This window comes from Saccostrea cucullata, unplaced genomic scaffold, assembly GCF_032062105.1.
Source record: "Saccostrea cucullata isolate Sc308-1 unplaced genomic scaffold, CSIRO_AGI_Scuc_v1 ctg3057, whole genome shotgun sequence".
In the NCBI taxonomy this organism is placed as follows: domain Eukaryota; kingdom Metazoa; phylum Mollusca; class Bivalvia; order Ostreida; family Ostreidae; genus Saccostrea; species Saccostrea cuccullata.
Window position 1 is genome coordinate 70,001 of NW_026939809.1, and position 23,665 is coordinate 93,665.

The 23,665-nt window shown below is 33.6% G+C and overlaps 2 protein-coding genes across 3 annotated transcripts in view; both read left to right on the top strand.

Annotated features, from left to right (window-relative positions):
• The window catches only part of LOC134254031 (uncharacterized), a 34,223-nt gene extending 28,590 nt beyond the window's left edge, over positions 1-5,633 (top strand). The window contains exons 5-8 of the mRNA XM_062736602.1: positions 2,020-2,125; positions 2,253-2,573; positions 3,950-4,252; positions 5,482-5,633. Coding sequence (XP_062592586.1) covers positions 2,020-2,125; positions 2,253-2,573; positions 3,950-4,252; positions 5,482-5,633 — 882 coding nt within the window. The remainder of the gene's footprint in view (positions 1-2,019; positions 2,126-2,252; positions 2,574-3,949; positions 4,253-5,481) is intronic.
• A 12,191-nt stretch (positions 5,634-17,824) lies between these two features.
• On the top strand, positions 17,825-21,340 carry LOC134254029 (uncharacterized). Of its 2 annotated transcripts, XM_062736601.1 has the most exons (6): positions 17,833-17,953; positions 18,091-18,207; positions 19,309-19,522; positions 19,704-19,887; positions 20,239-20,456; positions 20,755-21,340. In XM_062736601.1, exons 2-6 carry the CDS (start codon positions 18,205-18,207, stop codon positions 20,991-20,993), a joined length of 858 nt encoding a protein of 285 aa, XP_062592585.1. In that variant the 5' UTR covers positions 17,833-17,953; positions 18,091-18,204; the 3' UTR covers positions 20,994-21,340. The 2 variants fall into 2 exon arrangements, with proteins under 2 accessions (XP_062592584.1, XP_062592585.1); XM_062736600.1 differs by having other exon boundaries at positions 17,825-18,207.
• Positions 21,341-23,665: the final 2,325 nt, after the last annotated feature.

Genomic DNA, 23,665 nt, shown 5'->3' on the forward strand with positions numbered 1-23,665 from the left:
GTCGTCGATGAACTTGATTTAGCATAGAATTAAAATGCAGACAATAGTTCACATACATATCGTGTACATGTTTACATCACGTTCTACATTGTCAAAATTTTACAAAAAACAGTGTAGCTGTCTATTTTCGTCTCCACAAAATGTTTTGACTTCAAAATTAATAGGCATGTTCTATAGGCCATAGGGGGTTGTCGTGTAGAATTTAATTGCAAAAGTTTAAAGGCTTCTCGAAACATTACTTGGAAATGAAAGTGTTACAGACAAATAAAAAAAAAAAACAGTCGAACGGAGGGACGGATACTCGATAGGAGCGCAGTGTGGGACATAGTGAGTTTTGGTTTAAATTTTAATTGCAAAAACTTATTTAAATATCGCCCGGAAATGAAAGATTTACACACACATACACACAAAATGTATGAATTTATTATTATTCTTCTCAGCTCCTGAGTATTAAATAAACTAATTAAGTACATACTTATGATGAGCAAGAGTGCCTGTACCAAACTTGTGAATTTTATGGCCCCAGGGTCAGGGGTTCTGGTGTTAGGGCGGGGCTCTATTGAATATATAGTGTGAAAATACATGAATGCTTTGAAAATCTTCTTCTCTGCTCCTACGTATTAAATAAACTAACTCAGTGCATGGTTATGATGAGCAAGAGTGCCTCTACCAATATTGTGAATTTTATGGCCCCAGAGTCAGGGGTTCAGGTGTTAGGCAGGGGCTTTATTGATTATATAGTGAAAATACATGAATTCTTTGAAAATCTTCTCTGCTCCTAGGCATTAAATAACCTAAGTGCATAGTTATGATGAGCAAGAGTGCCTCTACCAATATTGTAAATTTTATGGACCCAGGGTCAGGGGTTCTGGTGTTAGGGCGGGGCTCTATTGATTATATAGTGAAAATATATGAATTCTTTAAAAATCTTCCTCTCAGCTCCTAGTTATTAAATAAACTAAGTGCATAGTTATGATGAGCAAGAGTGCCTCTGCCAATATTGTGAATTTTATGGCCCCAGGATCAGGGATTTTGGTGTTAGGGCGGGGTTCTATTGATTATATAGTGAAAATACATGAATTCTTTGAAAATCTCCTTCTTTGCAGGATCTTAGGTATTAAATAAACTAACTAAGTACTTAGTTATGATGAGCAAGAATGCCTTTACCAATATTGTGAATTTTATGGCCCAAGGGTCAGGGGTTCTGGTGTTAGAGAGGGGCTCTATTGGTTATATAGTAAAATTACATTAAATCTTTGAAAATCTTCTTCTCTGTTCCTGGGTATTGAGCAGATGAACTGCCTATATAGCTATGATGAGCAAGGGCCCTAATTTTCCAACATTGTGATGTTCAAGGCCCCAGGGTAAGGAATACCATTGGGGGGGGGGGTGGTGTACTTATATAGTGGAAATGAATGAATTGTTTGAAATCTGCTCCTTGGTATTATTCAAATATTTTTGAAAAGGATGCCTTTTCAAAAATTGTGCAATGTGTGGATCTAGGCCCAAGGGTCAGGGGTTCATGCGTGGTAGGGACACTACTGATTATTGATGAAAATTACTGATTAGTTGAAATGCATGTTTTGTTCCCCTACCCTGCCTATGGGTATCAAGTAACCAAACTAAGCAACTGCTAAGTGTATAGTTATGATGATCAATGGTACCTCTTTCAAAATTGTGAATATCATAGCATTTGGCTTAAAACATGATTCAAATTCAATCACTGGAAAGTTGTTGCATAATGCTCAGGTGACCTATAAGGCCCATGGGCCTATTGTTTTTAATTTAATCTGTTTGTTTTTTTAAATAATAAAACTTGACTTATTGGTGTTATTTACAATTTGTTTTGTTAATTCTCTGTATAAGAAATCAAACATATGTAGCCCTTTAATTTGGAGAATCCGTAGATTTTTCGACTTCCAAGAAAAGCATATCGATCGAACACGAAGTGGATCGACCTCATATATAACATACATGTATAAAATATACAAATATTTTTTTTCTCCATTTTTTAAACAGGTTACCTATAATGACACCGGAAGCTATGTGTGTTTGTTGGGAAATGGTATCGCTAATTTGAAAGGGGAAGTAAATCAAACTGCAAAGGTAGATCTGGTCGTACAAGGTAATTTTCAATTTGTATTTGTTTTAAATCGTTATTTCCATATATTTTCTTTACAAACGTTCACAATTTTAGCAGTATAATAAACTACTTGTAGTATAATAATCTCTCATTTTCACGCGGACGTTAGGGAAACCACGTATCCTCCATGCATTACCTGAGTATCATTGTACAGTCGGAAAGAATTTTAGTTTACAATTCGAAATTATTGGACATCCATCTGTTCATTCTTCAATTATTGTCAAAAACGGAGAAACTGGTCATCAGTTTAGAAAAGTAGACACAAAACGCCCAGTTTCTGTTAACATTTATAACATAGCTGTCAATATAGATGGGATGGTTGTGGAAATGGATTTTAATCAAATAAAGAACAAGTTCAGAACAACCTACCAACTGATTGCAGAAAATTCCATGGGGAGAACAACAAACACATTTGTGATTGAAGGACACGGTAAGAACATATTATTTATTTCAAAAGGATGTCTGATATTAACTTTGACTTGCTTATTTTAAAATAGTATTAAAAACCAGAAGTCTCTGTCGAGACTGTAGCTCTACTGGTTTATACTTAAAACAAAGCAATAGAAATGTAGCAGTTGGGACTTGAAAATTTAAAAAAGCAATAAAAAGAAAAATGATGCTTGCTGCTCATCAAAATAAAAACCTATGCAAAGTATTATGTATCTTAGTATAGTCTACTTGTGTGCTAAGTTAAAATGAAATCAGACTAAAACTGTAGGAGGAGTAGCATTTTGAAAGAATTTCAAAGAAATTTCTATTTTTAGTAACAACACCAACATCGTTCGTCGAAATCAAAAACCGATAGATAGAATTATGTATATTAGTGTAGTCTACTTGTGTGCCAAGTTACATTGAAATCAGACCAAAATTGTAGGAGCAGTAGCATTTTGAAAGAATTTCAAAGAAATTTCTATTTTTAGTAACAACGCCAACACCGTTCGTCGAAATCAAAAACCGATATACAGAATTATGTATATAAGTGTAGTCTACTTGTGTGCCAAGTCATATTGAAATCAGACCAAAACTGTAGGAGCAGTAGCATTTTGAAAGAATTTCAAAGAAATTTCTATTTTTAGTAACAACGCCAACACCGTTCATCGAAATCAAAAACCGATACACAGAATTATGAATCTTAGTGTAGTCTACTTGTGTGCCAAGTCATATTGAAATCAGACTAAAACTGTAGGAGGAGTAGCATTTTGAAAGAATTTCACAGAAATTTCTATTTTTAGTAACAACGCCAACACCGTTTGTCGAAATCCAAAACCCATATACAGAATTATGTATCTTAGTGTAGGCTACTTGTGTGTCAAGTTAAATTGAAATCAGATCAAAACTGTAGGAGGAGTAGCATTTTGAAAGAATTTCAAAGAAATTTCTATTTTTAGTAACAACGCCAACACCGTTCGTCGAAATCCAAAACCCATACACAGAATTATGTATCTTAGTGTAGTCTACTTGTGTGCCAAGTTATATTGAAATCAGACTAAAACTGTAGGAGGAGTAGCATTTTGAAAGAATTTCACAGAAATTTCTATTTTTAGTAACAACGCCAACACCGTTCGTCGAAATCCAAAACCCATACACAGAATTATGTATCTTAGTGTAGGCTACTTGTGTGTCAAGTTATATTGAAATCAGATCAAAACTATAGGAGGAGTAGCATTTTGAAAAATTGTTTACAGACAGACAGACAGACAGACAGACGGACAGACGGACGGACGCCGGACGCATTACTATCGCATAAGCTCTTCTGGTCTCTGACCAGTAGAGCTAACAACTAAAATATATATTTTTAATTTTTAGATTTTCCAATTGAACCTTTTCATATTCATTTTAAAGAATTTGAATCTTCTGCTCTACTTGAGTGGTCTGCCCTTACTCCAGATTTGGACATGACATATGAAGCCATTGTAAACAAGTCCTCAAGAGATGTTACTATTGACCGCATTGAAGGAAATAATTTTGATTTGTATGAACACAAGTTGAAGGATTTGGAAATAAATTCTATTTACATTCTTCAGTTGTGTACAACTAATGCAATTGGTAAAAATTGTAGTTCAACATTTAAAATCAAAACGAATGAACTGCAGTCTTCATCATGTAAAGGTACAACCTATTATTTTTTAACTTTTTGCGTTTTATTTCCAAATTCTTATCTTATTTCTGTGAAAAAGAATATTTAAAAGGGCAAATGAACTTCCTGCACTGTTAATTAATTGTGTTTCCATGGTAATAGCTTGTGCTTCAGTGGTAAAAATCCACTTCTTTCCATCCAGTGCATTCCGGAAAATAAGCATATTATGAGTTTTTTACCCCATCTTTGGACTTTCAGTAGGGCGTGACTTTCTCGGCGCTACGTAAAAGCGAATACTAGTAGATTCTCATTGGTTACGAAATTAATAACATCAGGAACTTTAAATTGTCGTTGATAACGATGAGACGACTTATGCCCCACCTCTGTGTCGTGAGAGAACTTTTAATTGGCTATTTACTACACCAATTGACATTCGGCCGCATCTCTATCACATGTATATTTCAACAGTGATGGGAAGCTGTGTAAATTTCAGAAGATAATTCGGTAACGTCGAGAATGCCACGCCTTACTGAAAGTCCAAACTAAGCCTGTAATGGTAATAAAAAGTATTCAATGTTAAAAATGTTTCTACTTTCGAATTTGACTATGATACTATCATTCCAATTTCAGCGTGTCACTTTGCTTAACCGAGCGTGGTAAAGTTACACATTACTCATCGATTGGATGTTTGATTTCAATGAAAGCAACACTACTTTGCATATGAAATACAGAACCCAGCAATACCACTTACAATACTGACCAATCGTATTGAAATGATTGTTCACGTGAATGCAGTAAACAATAATCACATGTGGACAGGCAAAGCGAGTTTTTAACCTTGTAATGATGGAATTGATCGCTATATACAATATAATATAAATATTATAATAGTTCCAAAGTATAGCCTTACTTATTTCATGTTTTAAATATTGTCATTCGTATCAAAATTAACTCTATTCGGAAAAATCTCAAGGAATATGGCACGTGCTTTTTGCTGGACAGTAAACGGGCTTTGATTGACCACGTGTTACCGGTGACTACAAATACCGCGCTGGAAAACAATCATTCAATACGATTGGTCAGTGTTATCGGGGTATTGTTGGATTCTGTTTTTTATATGCAAAGTAGTATTGATTTCATTCAAACCAAACATCCAATCGATGAATGATATGGTAATCAATTTGTGAAATTTTTACCACGGTCGATCAAGCAAAGTGACACGCTGTTATTGGAATGATAGTATCTTTTTTATAATTTAAAGTTTCAGCCAATGAAATGTCGTTGTCAGAGACTACCTTGATAGTCATTGTCGTTATTGGCGGTGTCGGCTTCGTGTCGATCCTTGTCTTTATTCTGATCGTCAGAAAACGAAAACTGAAAAACAGAAGTAAGAACTTCGTTGCAATTTTGTAGCATAGAATAAAATTTTAAAAAAAAATTAAATTTGAACTATAGTAATCGGTTGTATTTATAAAATTTCAGATTCAAGACGTCTTTTCTTTGAAAGGTAAAGGATAACATTCATATATTTTAAACACTATTTATATGTTAAGAATTATTCATTTAACATTTTTGACTCATCTGAGGTATATTGGTTTTTATATTTTATACATTTGACAGAGATTTTGGCTGGCCCTTTGACGATAATAGATTTTCAGAAATAATAAAATTCAGGGAGAAATGAAAAGAAACCGGTTAAAATCTATGATTTATAAATAAATATTGTTATAACACGAGGAAAGAAGATATTGCGAACCACTATGTCGATTTCAAAATTTGCCACAAAGGGCAGATTATGTAACCAGAAGCATTAAAATTTCCCTTGAATATGTACCAAAGATGTTTTAAAAATAGAATTATTATAATTTTCATTAAACAGTCAACAAGAATATCCCAAAACACAAAGAAAAGACACCTGTTCAAAAAGTCGGCAATATTTGTTTCATATTCAATTGTTTTGTTTTACTGTAATTAACAAATAAACATCTATACTATTTTGACGTCAGTTTCATGGTTCTGTTATTATTACTCTAGGTATAATGAATCAATTGGGAGAAACAGCAACTCAACGCATAAGATGACAAATGGTAAACATTACCCTTATTGATAAAAATATATATCTTTTGTTTCTAATTTCTTTGAATATTTTGATAAAAATTGATAAATTTATTGGTTTAATGTTTTACTCATAAATGGAGACATTTCATTTTGTAAAAATTATTTTTGGCTTTTTTAGCTAAACCTCATTCACCTTGTTTATAGTTGATATTTTAACTTTTGCAATATTATCCGTATTACTTGTAACATAACCTTAACTTTGTTTTACCGTGTTAATATCGAAGAGTCTGGACTACAAAGTCTGCAAAACTTAACCTGTACAGTAGTACAACTAACCCCACTAACAGTGAAGTGTCATTACAGTCAATATACGCGCTAATATACCACACACACGTCTGTGTGAAATTTAGACCAAGATGTCCCAATTAAAGCGAATCTTATTCAATTACTTTTGTTTGTTTTGTTTTGTTTTGTTTTTTTTTTTTGGCAACAGACTTCAGTTAAATTTAGATAATTTTTTTCGGCATTAGTATATTAAAATATAAATGGTTTAACTTTGAGAAGTTGAGGAACTGTGTTTTGTAAGTTTTTTTTATTCCAAACATTTCAATTACAACACTTTACATGGCCTGGATATCGACTATCTGAATAATAATCCCCCTTCGTGTTCATGTTCTTCTTCGCCCTATAACTATAGTCCTGCTGGACACGTTATTACATGTGACGTAAATATAGTTCGTAATGAGGCCCTTAGATCACTTATTTTAAAAGGTCCTAAATATAGGGAACCCCGATCCTTCAACTGGCGTCGGAATTTCATAAATATTATGGATTCTGTTGAAAATTACGCCAGACGATGGGCCAGATATGAAAAAGAAGACACTGACACCTTGTAAGAATGGATTAAATGTATCAGATCCATGTTAAAGTCACGTATCCAAAAATTGAGGGGCAAAATGAAAACCATCTATCCTTCTGTGTTCAATAAACCAGAAGTGAAAAGAGAATTAGATAGATTACACGATCAGTACGTACTGGTTCCTGCCGACAAAGCAAGTAACAACATTGTCTTCGTTTGTAAAGCTCATTATATAAATTTCATTCTAGAGGAACTTGGATTTAATTCTATTAGTGGTAATCCTACTTATACTTCTACTTCTCTTTCTAAGGAAGAAATTCTTCAAAATCACCTGTCAGTTTTGAATACTTTTAATATTCCACAGAGCCAAAATGAATTTGAACTACCTTATATATATTGGATTCCGAAACTTCATAAGAATCCTTACAAACAAAGATAGATTGCAGGTTCCAGTTAATGTTCAACCAAGCCTCTTTCGTTACTTCTCACTAAAATATTGATAGTAGTAAAGGAAAAACTTCAAGAGTACTGTGCAACTATATATTCAAGAAGTGGTGTAAATCAGATGTGGATACTTAAAAATTCTAAAGAATTTTTGGATAATTTGAAATCACAAGACTTTACAAAAATCAACAGATTAAAAACTTAGGACTTTTCAACTTTATACACAACGATTCCCCATGACAAATTAAAATCCAGGTTTTTTGATATCATTGACAGCTGCTTCTTCAACAAAAATGGAACTCGTAAATTTACTTACCTCGTCATTGGTCATTTGAAAAATTGATTTGTTAAAACAGATTCTGATTGCACACATAAGTTCTCTGAAGTTGACATCAAGAAGATGCTTGAGTTTCTGATTGACAATATCTATGTGGTTTTTGGAGACTAGGTATTCCAACAATCTATTTGAATTCCCATGGGCACAAATTGCGCTTCGTTATTAGCAGACTTATTTTTATATTCATATGAAGCAGAATTTATGCAAAATCTTATGCGTGAAAAGAAGAAAACACTTGGCCTTCCACTCGACATTTAGATATATCGACGACGTATTGTCAATTAATAATGATAATTTCCATTCCTACGTCGATACGATATATCCTGGTGAGCTTGAGATAAAAGATACCACAGAGTCCGACACTTCTGCTTCATACTTGGATATTTTACTTGAAAAAGACACTAATGGTAATCTAACAACCAAGCTATATGATAAACGTGATGACTCCAACTTTTCTATCTTCAACTTCCCTTTCTTATGCAGCAATATACCTTCATCACCTGCATACGGAGTATATATATCTCAGTTGATTCGATACGCAAGAGCGTGCTCTACGCATGAACAATTTCTTAAACGAGGTAAATTATTGACAAGCAAGTTGATGAAACAAGAATATCAACAGTCTCGTTTAAACTCATCATTTCGTAAGTTCTATGGTCGATACAATGAGCTTGTCAGCAAATACAATTTATCATTGAGTCAAATGATGACTGACGTTTTTTATACCAATTGTTAGTCCATTATTTATACACTGAATTGACGACGGATTTTTTCCGTTATTTCCTGATCATGACAACGAGCACAATGCGGGTGTGACCGGTCGGCAGGGGATGCTCACTCCTCCATGGCACCTGATCCCACCTCTGATGTTTCGGAGGTCCGTGTTTGCTCTGCTCTTATCTTCTATATTGTTTAATGGGCGTTGAGATTGAATACTGTTCGTTATCTCCATATCCTCCTTTAACATTGATATCATACTTGATGCAATACCTGATATCATGTATTACAAGATTTATTAATTCATTTTCGGGTGAAACACAATATAGGGGACAGTAAGGTTGCACTTGGGGGTAAAAAATTAATGTCTTCGTTTTGCCCCAAAAACATTTTTTCTAAAAAGTAGAGTATCGTAAGGATCTCAAGCATAAACGGTTTTGTGAAATTCACATTAGAACTTTGATTTTTACAAGCTGATAATAACATCATTTTCACAGGTTACGGACACTACAAGTGTTGTTTTCTTTGAAATAAATATTAAAAACTGTTTATAAGCTCTAATTTTTTCAATTGCTTACAAACAAAGAACATATACAGTATAATTTGTGCAAACCGGCTACCGCCGGTTCCATAAAATTTGGCCGGTTTAGACAGAATCCGGAGTGCAGGAAAAATGCAAGTTCATTATTATACATAATATAAAATATAATTAAATGATGAAGTCAATCAATATTTTGGAGTCTAGAAATTATAAAATAGTCTCTTATTACTTACTGTATCATGTGTATTTTCTTGTTTTTCACGAAGTTTGAAAGTCGGGTGAAATGTAACCTAAATCAAAATCTACAGGAACGCATAATATAGGCCTACTATATATCAAGCGAATCATGTTTCGTTGTCAAAAAGCTCATTCAGTGTAAAGACAGTAATGCACAATTATTTACGATGTGCTAATTATTAGATTGAACTTTTAATTTTTATGTAAAAAATTATGTCTTCCCCCACAGTGTTATTGTCGCCATTTTGAAATGCGTCCGATTTTCGATCCCGATTTATATATTGATTTGTAAATCGCTTACATATTTATTTTTTTGTTATAATGTGGTAAAAGGATCGAGTTAGATCTAAAACAAAATTATTTTTTTTTAATTGTAATTCAATCATATACTATTAATTTTTTTTTTTCAAATGAACTGTGTCACCGCCGCGTTTCACTGAGTTCGTTTCATGGCACTAATGTAAACACAGATTATCAAATCCACCACGAAAGGTGTTAATTGCTTTGAAGTAACTCAGGTGTGGCCGGATTAGAGGAAATAATTACCGTTAATTATGAGCAGTTGGGACCAGTATAGCCGTTCGGAATACAGAATAGACAGTATCCGGACCACACAGAACTTTTTCTAATGAATTTGTTAAAGAAGTGCATGGGACTAAAATTTATAGACGGAATGGACAAAAATCCGGAGTACTCAGAGTCCGGATTAGACAAATTTTACTGTATAAATACAAAATAAGGACAAAATTTTGACTAAAAAGGTGACATTGTACTTTAAAATTTAAACAGTTCTTACTTCGTACATTTTTGTTCGAAATGGTAGTATTTCATTTCATGTGAACTCTTTAAAACCAATATAAAGAAAAAACTATTTATAAATAACACTTTTTATGCGTTTGGTGAGATATAAATACTTCCATTAAAATAGGACATTTCATTTTCATAAATTTTCTAAAATTATTTGATAGCTTCATTAAGTTACGGACACTACAAAACCCAAATATTTATGATTGGCATTTGGTTTGTGGTAAAAAAACATTTTATGAACTTCTGAACTATTATAAATCAGATTTAAATGATTATTAAATACAAAGTATATACAAATTAGATATTGTTTCAAGTAAAAACAATTTACTTGCAGAACTAATGCCAATAGAAAAAAAAATCCACTTTAGGAAATCCTGAAACTTCCTTCTTTCACATAACTACATGTATTTATTACTGAAGTGCAAAAGAAAAGTTTTATTATTCATTAAAGTTTTATGAAAACTATTTAGAATGTAGGTACAATGATCAATGATGTCAATTAACCAAATTTAAGGGTTACGGACACTACACAATACTTTAATTTTTCACAGGTTTGTGGGTGAAGTGTTTGTTTTTAAGCCCTTTTCCTATCTTTTTTCAGCATTTTATTTTTCGTGTCAGTTTATCCTGATTATGTTCCCCAAACGGAGTTTGGGAACATATTGTTTTTACTCGGTTTCTTATTATTATGTTCCCCAAACGAAGTTTGGGAACATATTGTTTTTACTCTGTTTCTTATTATTATTATTATTATTCTTTTTTCTTCTTATTTCTTCTCCGGTACTTTTTTGTCCGCGAGTGTTCTCAGAAACTGTTCACCCAACTGAGCTAAAACCTTTTTAGGGTTAATAGGTGTGTTGTGTAGGTGTGCGGAACGAAGGTCATTTTGCGCGCATACGCCTGCACGTGCGAGCGCGTGAAATGACTGAAATGACTAATATATTTAATATAGCCATAACTTTAACATTTTCCGATGAAATGCTTTGAAACTCATTATATAAGGATATATTAATAGTGTAGATAATGTGACACTGTCAAATTAGCAAGAACTCACGCGCATTTACGTGCGCTTCGCTCTGATTGGCTGAAACAAAAATCTCAATATCTTTTCCGTTTTTTGACGAAATGGTATGAAATTTAAAATATAAGCATACTTTAAGATGTCCTACAACATGATGTATAACATTTGTCATGAAAGCATGCGCATGCACGTGCGCTGCAATCTGATTGGCTTAAACTTCAAATGGCTGTAACTCCCTTGTTTTTCAACCAACCACGATAAGATTTAGAACATAGACAGACACAATAGACTCCTATAAGAAGTTACGGTCATCATGCACATGCATGCACGCGCATGCACGTGCGCTTTGCTCTGATTAGCTGAAACAAAAATCTCAATATCTTACTTGTTTTTTGACAAAATACTTTGAATTTTAAAACATAATCATACCTTAATACGTCCTAAGCTATGATATATAAAAGTTTTCAAGAAACCACGCCCATGCACGTGTGCTGCGATCTGATTGGCTTAAACTTTAAATGCCTATAACTTTTTTGATTCTCAACAGAACAGGATGAAATTTAGAATATGAATAGATATGACGGATTCTTACATTATGCTACTATCAAACTTGAATGCAAGGACTTGCATGCACGTGTGCGCGCGCAATGCGTTAAATGACCGATTTACTTGATATAGTCGTAATTTTTTTTATGAAACGTTTCAAAATTCAAAGAATAGAAACACATTAAAAGTGTAGTCACGATGATATAGCTTTCATGCATTGCACCTTCGCGCGCGTGCAATGATCAAATGACTTGTATACTTGATATGGCCGTTACTTTTATATTTCTTTATGAAATGCTTTGATGACCTTGACCTTTAACCTTGACCTTTGACCCCTTGACCCAAAGGTCACAATCCAGCTCAAGTTCGTAGATGTATTTACAAACTCACTTTAACAAATGCTTAGAATAAAAAAGTCAACCCCCCCCCTTCTCCTTAAAAAAAAAATCAATAACAACGTAGAAAATTTCTCTGAAACTCGATCAACACCTGGGAACGACATAAAATTTCACTTAAGGTGCAGAAAAGACTTCATAGAAAGTTTCCTGAAAGTTTTACGGTAAGTCTCTAAAGCATATAGAAATTATGAATTTTTACGGCAAAAATTACAAATTCTGTCGTGTTTGAAATTTAAGTGCAGACGAACAAAGATATGATATAAACCTTTTAAAGCCTATTTCTCCAGATGTCGTTAATAGCATTCAATTCTACTGATATGAATTAATATTTTAATACCAAGCATTCTTCTTTTATTTCACCATTGAAATTTATCTGAATTTTTTTTAGAATTACACAATCCCCAGAAATAGCGAGTTTCGGTATATTAAAAAGCAATACACGTTCCTTTCCAGTAAAACCTCACGTGTTTGAATTCATGAAAAAATATTGATAAGGGGGTGTTAAACAATACCTGTCACATTAGCTGACACCAAAAAACCAGGGTACGTACACGACATTTTCTGATTTATTTGCATATGCAAACAGGGCTACCCTCAAATCCACGTGTTTTCCATGTCTTTATAAACATCACAAAAGCACCCCAGGAAGTAGCCTCCTATGCCCTGGAGAAATAGTTCCTGTCAAAAAACTTTATTTATTTATAGAGTAGATAAAATTTCCTAGGCACAGGTACCAGAGTTGTCAAACTGGCCTGGCAGGAAATTAAAAAAACTCTCAAAAGAAAGGAAAATCGGCTTAATGTATGGACCTACAATTGACTAAGTTCATTTTGATTGGTCAATTACCGGTGTGGTACCCCTAGTCGCCTTGAACCCAGTCCTGTCTTTCTGAAGAAAACCAACTCCGAGCCCGATGTAAAAATCTTAGTAGAGAAATGAGAATTTGAATTTTGCTGCCTTATTATGTTCCCCAAACGAAGTTTGGGAACATATTGTTTTTACTCGGTTTCTTATTATGTTCCCCAAACGAAGTTGGGGAACATATTGTTTTTACTCTGTTTCTTATTATTATTATTATTATTATTATTTTTCTTCTCGGGAAAATTTTGTCCGCGAATGATCTTGTAAAGTACACATCCGATTAAGGGGAAACCTTTTTAGGGTAAGTAGGCATGTTATGTAGATTTGCGGAATCAAGGTCATTTTGCGCGCACGTGCTTGCAAGAGCGCGCACGTGCAAAACTTGAAATGACCAATATATAATGGATATAACTGTAACTTTTCTATTTTTAGACGAAATGCTTTGAAACTCATAATGTAAGGATATATGAATAGTATGCACAAGATGACATGGTCAAAATAGCAAGATCGCACGTGCAAGCACGTGCGCTTCGCTCTGATTGGCTGAAACTAAAGTCTCAATATCTTTCTTGTTTTTTGATAAAATCATTTGAAATTTTGAACATAGTCATACATTAGGGAGATCTACAGCCCGTAATAAAAGAAATATCATGAAAGCATGTGCATGCACGTGTGCTTGCAAGAGCTCGCACGTGCAACACGAGAAATGTCCAATATAATTGATACAGACGTAACTATTTAAATCATTGATGATATGCTTTAAAACTCATATTAGAAGTATATATTAGAAGCATAGACAAGATGACATGGTCAAAAAAGCAAGATCTCACGTGCATGCACGTGCGCTTCGCTCTTATTGGCTGAAACTAAAGTCTCAATATCTTTCTTGTTTTTTGACGAAATCCTTTGAAATTTTAAATATAGGCATGCATTAGGATATTTTACAATAAGATATATAGCAATTATTTTGAAAACGTGTGCATGCACGTGCGCTGCAATCTGATTGGCTTATGCTTCAAATAGCTATAACTCCCTTGGTTTTCAACCAAACAGGATGGGATTTGGAACATGGATAGATATAATGGACTTCTACAAGAAGACATGGTCACCATGCACATGCATACACGTGCATGTACGTGTGCTGCAATCTGATTGGCTGAAACTTTGAACAGCTATAACTCCCTTGGTTTTCAACCAAACGGGGTGGGATTTAGAACATAGATAGATGTAATGGACTCCTACAAGAAAGTATGGTCGCCATGCTCATGTGAGCATGTGCGTGCACGTGAAATGAGTAAAATCAAAAATACACTTGAATGAGCGTATTTTTTAATACGTTTGGATTAAATACTTTGATATTTAGTATATTAAAATATATAGATTGTGAAGACAAGATTATATGGTCATTACGCACGTGCATTCACATGCGCACGCGTGCAATGCTAAAATTGGTACACTTCTGGGTAAACGTTGTTAAAGTCTCAAATGCATAGAGTTTGTCTTATTTAATGAAGTTTATAGGGAATATGGCACCAAAAGGGAGTTGGGGAGCGTTTGGGGAACATCTGTAACGGTTCCCGTTACAATTAGCACTAGTTATTATTATTATTCTTTTTTTCTTCTTTGTTCTCCGGTACTTTTTTGTCCGCGAGTGTTCTCAGAAATTGTTCACCCAATTGAGCTAAAACCTTTTTAGGGTTAATAGGTGTGTAGTGTAGGTGTGCAACACGAAGGTTATTTTGCGCGCATATGCATGCACGTGCGTGCGCGTGAAATGAGTGAATTGACTGATATACTTAATATAGCTATTACATTTACATTTTTTGATGAAATGATTTGAAACTCATTATATAAAGATATATTAATACTATAGATAATGTGACCTTGTCAAATTAGCACGAACTCACGCGCATGCACGTGCGCTTCGCTCTGATTGGCTGAAACAAAAAGCTCAATATCTTTTCTGTTTTTTGACGAAATGCTATGAAATTTAAAACATAGGCATACTTTAGGATGTACTACAATATGATATATAACAATTGTCATGTAAGCACGCGCATGCACGTGCACTGCAATCTGATTGGCTTAAACTTTAAATGGCTATAACTCCTTTGTTTTTCAACCAAACAGTATGGGATTAAGAACATAGACAGACATAATGGACTCCTACAAGGCGGTGAAGTCGTCATGCACATGCATGCACATGCGTGCACTTGTGCTTTGCTGTGATTGGCTGAAACAAAAATCGCAATATCTTTTTTAATTTTTGACGAAATGCTTTGAAATTTTACACATAGTCATGCATTAAGATGTCCTACAATATGATATATAACAGTTGTCGTGAAAACATGCGCATGCACGTGCGCTGCCGCGCTGCAATCTGATTGGCTTAAACTTTAAATGGCTATAACTCCCTTGTTTTTCAACCAAACAGGATGAGATTTAGAACATAGACAGTCATAATAGACTCCAACAAGATGGTATGGTCGTCATGCACGTGCGTGCACGTGTTCTTCACTCTGATTGGCTGAAACAAAAAGCTCAATATCTTTTCCATTCTTTGATGAAAAGCTACGAAATTTAAAACATAAGCATACAATAGGATGTCCTACAATATGATATATAACAATTGTCATTAAATCACACGCATGCACGTGCGCTGAAATCTGATTGGCTTAAACTTTAAATGGTTATAACTCCCTTGGTTTTCAACGAAATAGGATGGTATTTAGAATATTGATAGACATAATGGACCCATACAAGAAGGTATGGTCATCATGCACATGCTTGTAACGTGAAATGAGTAAATTAAAAATATGCTTGAATAAGTGTATTTTTTAATACTTCTGGATTTAATGCTTTGATATTAAGTCTATTTGAATATATATACATAGTGTAGAAAAGATGATATGATCATTACCCACATGCATTCACATGAGCTCGCATGTAATGCTAAAATTTAAATATATTTCGTAGTCTTCTGGGAAAACATTGTTTAAGTCTAAATTGCACAAAGTATGTCTTATTTGATAGAGTTTAAGGAAATATGGCACCAAAAGGGAGTTGGGGAGCGTTTGGGGAACATCTGTAACGGTCCCCGTTACAATTAGCCCTAGTTTTTTTTATTCTTCAGATCTCAACTTCATCTGTTACAAGCATACCATAACCAATATACTTTTAATAAATATATACACATGTAACTTTAGACAGGTGTTATGTGTAAGTAGAAAAGTCAAACCTTGAAGAATAAAGCTCACTAATATTTCTTCAATTATTTTTTCTTTTTTGTGAAGCATTCTATTTTTCTTCAAACTGTTAAATATACAATACTTTATATGAAATTGGTGTAATTTTAGTTGTTTTCTTTTTTGAAATTGTTTGTAGTGTCCGTAACCAAATTACTTCCCGACTGTTTAACATTTTGAATGCAAATTTACTTGCATTTAACACATTTTAAGATTTTACCTAATAAGCAACTAAACTAAATTCAATAATACACTGTTTCAAAAATTTATCTGTAAATTCTATGGAGAAAAAATAAAGATATTTCATTTTTCAACTTTTGGTTATGGACACTACACACTCTACAAGTTATTTACAACAGGATAAAACTATACCTTAAATAAAGGAATTTCAACAAGATTTTCTTAAATGTAACACCAGTTGACTTAAACAATGAAAAAATAATGACATGCTATTTGACTTAAATCCTAGGATGTCAATAGCATCTGCCAATATCAAGGTGATGTAACACCAAGGATCTTGTATATGAAAATGGTGCAATCTGGGTTTCCCAAATTAGTTGCAATATCAAAATGAGGGAGAAAAATAAAGTACATTGACTAACTTGTTAAACAAACTTCTGACCCTTGTGAACAAATTTGCATTAGTGTTTTTACACTGCCTGTTTCAAACTGCCTCAAATTCAGGTTACGGACACTACACGGTTTTGTAGTGTCCGTAACCACATTTGTAATGAAAACAGACAAACAGTGCTGATGATCAGGAAAATTACAAAACATCTCAGCATCTATATGAGATGCCTATCTAGGAAATTAGTAAAGATATTTATAGAGCTTTCCAATTTCACAGAATGAAAGTGGTTACGGACACTACAGTTTTTTTTGTAAAACCTTAATTTTCCACATTAAAACATGATGAAATTTCATTTCAATTGTTACATTAACCCAACTTTTTTCTGTAAGTAACAGAGCATTAATACTGTGATTTTAGACAGAAATCTGAGAAAATAAATAATATGGACATTATTTTTATTTGGCATAATGAGAGGGGTGAAATTATGTCAAAAATGTATAACATTGCACCCCTATTACATTTTCTTTCATATCTTCAAAAGTTGTCATTCAATCCTGAAAATTCAAGCACCAAAATAATTTGTAAAATAAATTCTAAAGTCTGATAATGATCATTGGCATGAAAATTTATGATATATAAAAATAATTCCAATTGAAAAATGGTGTAATTTCAAAGCGCAACCGCATAACGCTAAAAAAGGGTCATTTTTGGGGTACATTTATTGCATTTACTTAAATTCTGTTAAAGTTAGATCAACAAAATTTTGCACACAAGTCCTTTATAAGTATGCCTATAAATGAATTATGATAAATTACATGTAAAGAAGTTAACATTTCTAAAAATCGTGTATAACAATGTGGTATTTTTAATGCGCCCTATATTGTGTTTCACCCGTCTGAAAAGAACAGACAAAGGAAATAGAAAACGATGTTTTCATTCTTTTTTGGGTTTGATCAGTGACGTATAACAAGGGGACTGCCGACTCCTTCGGAATGTTTCGGATTATTTCACACTGTTTTTAAATATCGAAGGTTCCGAATGAAATTGATGTTGCTTTCTTCGCAGCGCCCCCACCGGGAGTCATAGAAAGGGTAAACAATATGGCGGTTAACGTTATTTTGTAACTTCGCGATGGGGGGGAAACACTGCTGCGTCGTTGGTTGCAGCAATTCAAATGAAAAAACAAAAGGACAGACAAGTCACATAAGTTATTTCTCATTTCCGAAAGATCCAGAATGGAGATCCAAGCTGATAGCAGCCGTCAACAGGAGTGACAAGGCATTCAACCCCGAGTGTACATATATATGTTCCGTGCACTTCGAGAAAAAGTGTTTTTTGTTTCATGGTAAGGCAGCATACAAACAACGATTGAATATATATATTTTTAAATATTTTTTTGACATATATTAACATCCTAAATGAAATCCTTAAGGGAAAGGATATAAGCTGATTCCGGGAAGTCTCCCGACACTGGCAATGCCAAGGAAAAGCATAGAGACACCCCGCCCACATCCAAGACCTGCACCAGTAATTGACTGAAAAAAAATGTTTCACACACGTTTAAATAATTTAGTATTTATTTTTCAGTTACGATAATTTCCATAAGTGTTGTTCTATTTTTTTTTTTTTTTTTTTTTTTTTTGGATAATTCTTCTTTTCTGGTTTTGTTTTTGATTTTTTTTTTCAATAGACCCTTACACCGTAACTGTGGTACTGCTCTTTTGCAGGGCAAAATGATATAGTTTGGTGAAATATGACGTAAAAGTAATTGTTAAATATACGTCATATAATTATCTCTCAACAAAAATTTCGCCAAACATTATTATTTTGCCCTGCAAAAGAGTAGTACCGCAGTTACCGTGAAGGGGCTAATTATTCAATATCATTATTTTGCTTATTTGATGCCGAGTAAATCTTAAGTAAAAGAACAGAAGCCCTTTCACAAAAAATCTTATGACTAAGATAAAAATCTAATATCTCTGTAATTTTTTGTTTAATAAATGTTTTCTTTTTCTTCTTTTTTTTGAAATATTTTTACTACGTAACTTAGTGTAATAGAAATATAAGATAATTTTATGTCCTAGGCTACTACAGCTTTGATACTTGTTTAGGAATGGGAAAGTTTTTATCTTAAATTAGTCGTAAGATTTTTTGTGAAAAGGGTTACTGATACTTTTATTCTTGAGTAATTTTTGCAGTAGGTTGTATAAAAGACTAGTTTTATGGGACATTTTTATTCAGATGATTAAATTTATAAAAATCAATACAGATTCTTTACTTATGAGCAATCTTATAGTGTTATTAGTCACAGTTCTATCTGAGACATTAACTTAAGAAATAAAATGTCATTTTTAGAGTTTCATTGGGGTATGACATGAAGTCGGTCACATGATCAAATTCTATAACGCCCAAAGGGCATTATTATAATTTATGTGATACTTTGTAGACAAAACGTCCATCGCCACCTATTCCAGAGAGAGTTACCTACAGTTCCCTGTCAGATCTTCAGAAGACACTAAAAAATAAAGACCTCCATGGCTGGAGCATCCTGAAAACTGACAGTGATGTCCTTGTTCTTGGACTATATGATCACTCCTCTGGATGCCTTCAAAAGACAGTTACAGTGGACATTTATTTAAATGTCAATGTCCGCTTTGGGGGTAAAAAATGTGTTTATAAACCTATTAATCCATTTTTTATTAAAACATACTAGTAATGCAAAATGAACTTAATTATTGTTATGCAAAGTGATAAAGAAAAATACCTGGGATTGATTTTCATCACATGCATTTGGCCTGCACATATGAAAATGAATTATACATTGAAATTTCTTTCATGCAGAGGTACTGGTTAGGATGAAGGAGACAAATCTAAGCAAGGTCCCCATCAGCAACTTCCTCCAAGAAGTGTCTCAAGTAAGGAAGTGCTCGGGATTACCTGATGGCCAGAATTACAGTGGAAAAGTTTATCGATTTGTTTCCACTGTAATAAGAGACAATAAACCTGAAGTGGAAACTATTGTTAGGTAATAGAATCATTAAATTTTTGGATCAAACTTGAATCAAAGAAAACTCAAATGCATGTAATGAGTATTTGCAATTTTTAATATTTTAGAAAAGTAATTTAATACCGATTTATTAAACCATATTTTCTTTTAGAGACATCTTGATTATTTTTGATTTTTGATATTGAAATGAAGTTCTGTTTAGAGGGTTATACTGTGTTCCTTGAATTCACCCTGTTTTAAATTCGCCCATCAGTGAGTAAGGCAAAAAGGGTGAAAATGAAATGGGCAAAAATTTCCCTGTATAGAGTATTATCCATTTTGACTTGTGAGTACATGTACAATTACATTCATTACTGATCATATTGATAGATCACAGAGATGTGCTGGAGGTGTGAGCTCAGATGACACCACAGCTCTTTGTCCAGCGTGTAAGATTCTCAGCAATAACACCATCATTGAACAGACATCTAGCATGCACCCTAAGACACCACTTTCTTGTCTTTCAAACCAGCAACTTATTAACGAAGTCAAGGCATCTAGACGGAGCTTAAGAGAGATGAAAACTCAGATACAATCTCTGACAAATGGTATTTATAATCTTTCTTTCATGATTTTTGAGGGAAAAGATTACTGATAACTATTTTCTGTTTTATTAATAATATTATAATCAGTTTGAATACTGAGGTATAAAATAACAACAAATATTACATCTATTAGAGGCATGTTCCATATCCTTTAATTGACTACATTGCCAAGATTACAGCATAATTAAATTTGAAAGCATCACAGCACCTATTAGCTTCACTTATTATTCAATTTTTATCTTGTTTTAATCATTTCTCTTTACTTTAATAATTGATTCTAACCACCCATACAATCTTATAGGTATGACTGAAACTGTGGCAAATGACGTTGGAGAGGGGCTCTATTCTTCCATCGAAGAAAATCCTCCAGATGACAGTTTTTTAGCTCTACTGGTCAGAGACCAGAAGAGCTTATGCGATAGTAATGCGTCCGTCGTCCGTCCGTCTGTCTGTCTGTCTGTCTGTCTGTCTGTCCGTCTGTCTGTAAACAATTTTTCAAAACGCTACTCCGCCTACAGTTTTGGTCTGATTTTAATATAACTTGGCACACAAGTAGACTACACAAAGATACATAAAATGATGCATCGGATTTTTATTTCGATGACCGGTGTTGCCATGGTTACTAAAAATAGAATTTTCTGTGAAATTCCTTTAAAATGCTACTCCTCCTACAGTTTTGATCTGATTTCAATATAACTTGGCACACAAGTAGACTACACTAAGATACATAAAATAGTGCATCGGTTTTTGATTTCGATGAACGGTGTTGCCATGGTTACTAAAAATAGAATTTTCTGTGAAATTCCTTTAAAACACTACTCCTCCTACAGTTTTGATCTGATTTCAATATAACTTGGCACTCAAGTAGACTACACTAAGATACATAATATAGTGCATCGGTTTTTGATTTCGATGAACAGTGTTGCCATGGTTACTAAAAATAGAATTTCCTGTGAAATTCCTTTAAAATGCTATTCCTCCTACAGTTTTGATCTGATTTCGATATAACTTGGCACAAAAGTAGACTACACAAAGATACATAAAATAGGGCATCGGATTTTGATTTCGATGAACGATGTTGTCATGGTTTCTAAAAATAGAATTTTCTGTGAAATTCCTTTAAAACATTACTCCTCCTACAATTTTGATCTGATTTCAATATGACTTGGCACACAAGTAGACTACATAAAGATACATAAAATAGTGCATCCATTTTTGATTTCAATGAATGGTGTTGTCATGGTTAATAAAAAAAGAATTTTCTGTGAAATTCCTTTAAAACTCTACTCCTCCTATAATTTTGATCTGATTTCAATATAACTTGGCACACAAGTAGTCTACACTATTATACATAGAATAGTGCATCAGATTTTGATTTCGATGAACGGTGTTGCCATGGTTACCTAAAAAAAGAATTTCCTGTGAAATTCCTTTAAAACGCTACTCCTCCTACAGTTTTGGTCTGATTGCAATATAACTTGGCACTCAAGTAGACTACTCTAAGATAGAGTAGTTCATCGGTTTTTGATTTTGATGAACAGTGTTGCCATTGTTACTAAAAATAGAAATGTGTGAAATTCCTTTAAAACGCTACTCCTTCTACAGTTTTGGTCTAATAGCAATGGCTTCTTTTCTCATCCTTTGTTATAAGCACAAACCAGTAGAGCTACAGTCTCAACAGAGACTTCTGGTTTTAAGGAACAGAATTCTTAAGTACCTACAGCATTCAGTCTCACCTAGTATAAAAATAATGGAGTACTGGTTTGGAGGATTTAAAACAGAGAAGCTCACTTTTTCATAGTACAATTCTCAGTTAACCTTGGACTTTCAGTAAGGCATAGCATTCTCAACGGTACATAATTAGGTTCTGAAATTTACACATCTATTCTTCACTGTTGAAATATACATGGGATACAAATTCGGCGGAATGTCAACAAGTGTAGCAAATAGCCAATGACAGCGTTTTGTATGGCAAAGAGGTGGGGCTTAAGTCGTCTCATCAACAACAGTTAAAAGTTCTTGATGTTAGTAATTTCTTAAACCTTGCCATTTGACAGATGCTAATTACGAAGCACTGAGAATGCCACGCCTTACTAAAAGTCCAAGGGTAACTGAGAATTGTACTATCTCATTCTCTATTTGTTAAAATTGAGACTGAGAACGAGATCCAAGGTGAGCTCATCTCAGTTTTATGGCCCTGAACCCAGGACAGATGATAGATTGCAACAGAGAAATGTTGCCTTCCTTTTTGGGAAGCATCAAGTCCATAGATCTGAATACTATATTTCATGTAAATTAGTTCAATCAGATTCATGAAGAAGCATTCGTTAAAAATATTATTACCCACTATAAAAAGAAGCCATGCCCTCCAGCATAGCAACGGTAAACATTGCTTGACGCCAGGTAATATCCCAAAAGTATACAGTGTAGTTGCACGTGGTTGACAGTGTTTTCCTGGGATGAAAATTTTCAATGTCACACTCAGCTACATACAATATTTATACGTTTACAATAGGGTTACGCCTCATTATTATTGTACTAGATAGGGCCAATAAAATCTTGGAGATATCTGAGAATTCAACATATCAACGGTAAAATACATAAAGAATAAGTGGTTTGGATTTCCAAAGTACTTCGACACGTCCACGTATTTGAGATTTCAGTGTTCGAGATTCTGAAGTTCCAACAGTTTTTCTAAAAAAAAAAATCAGTTCCGGACTGCTGAAACTATGATTGATTTTATTTTGGATTATTCAGATTAGAAATAGCCTAGCTTTCAAAACCCTTCTCCTAAAATAACTTTGTTCCGTTTTGATTTTTATTTGTAGACAAGTACAATAAAACCAGATATATGTATTTAGTTCTGTTTTTCAGTTCCTGATTTTAAGAATAGACTAAGCACGGTTATTAAAATTGTACAATATTAAAATGTTTTGTTACTGTTGCAACAGTTTTAGTCTAAAGGTGTCGCCATGGATACTTTATTTTTTAGCTCTACTGGTCAGAGACCAGAAGAGCTTATGCGATAGTAATGCGTCCGTCGTCCGTCCGTCTGTCTGTCCGTCTGTAAACAATTTTTCAAAATGCTACTCCTCCTACAGTTTTGGTCTGATTTCAATATAACTTGGCACACAAGTAGACTACACTAAGATACATAAATCTGTGTATCGGTTTTTGATTTCGATGAACGGTGTTGCCGTGGTTACTAAAAA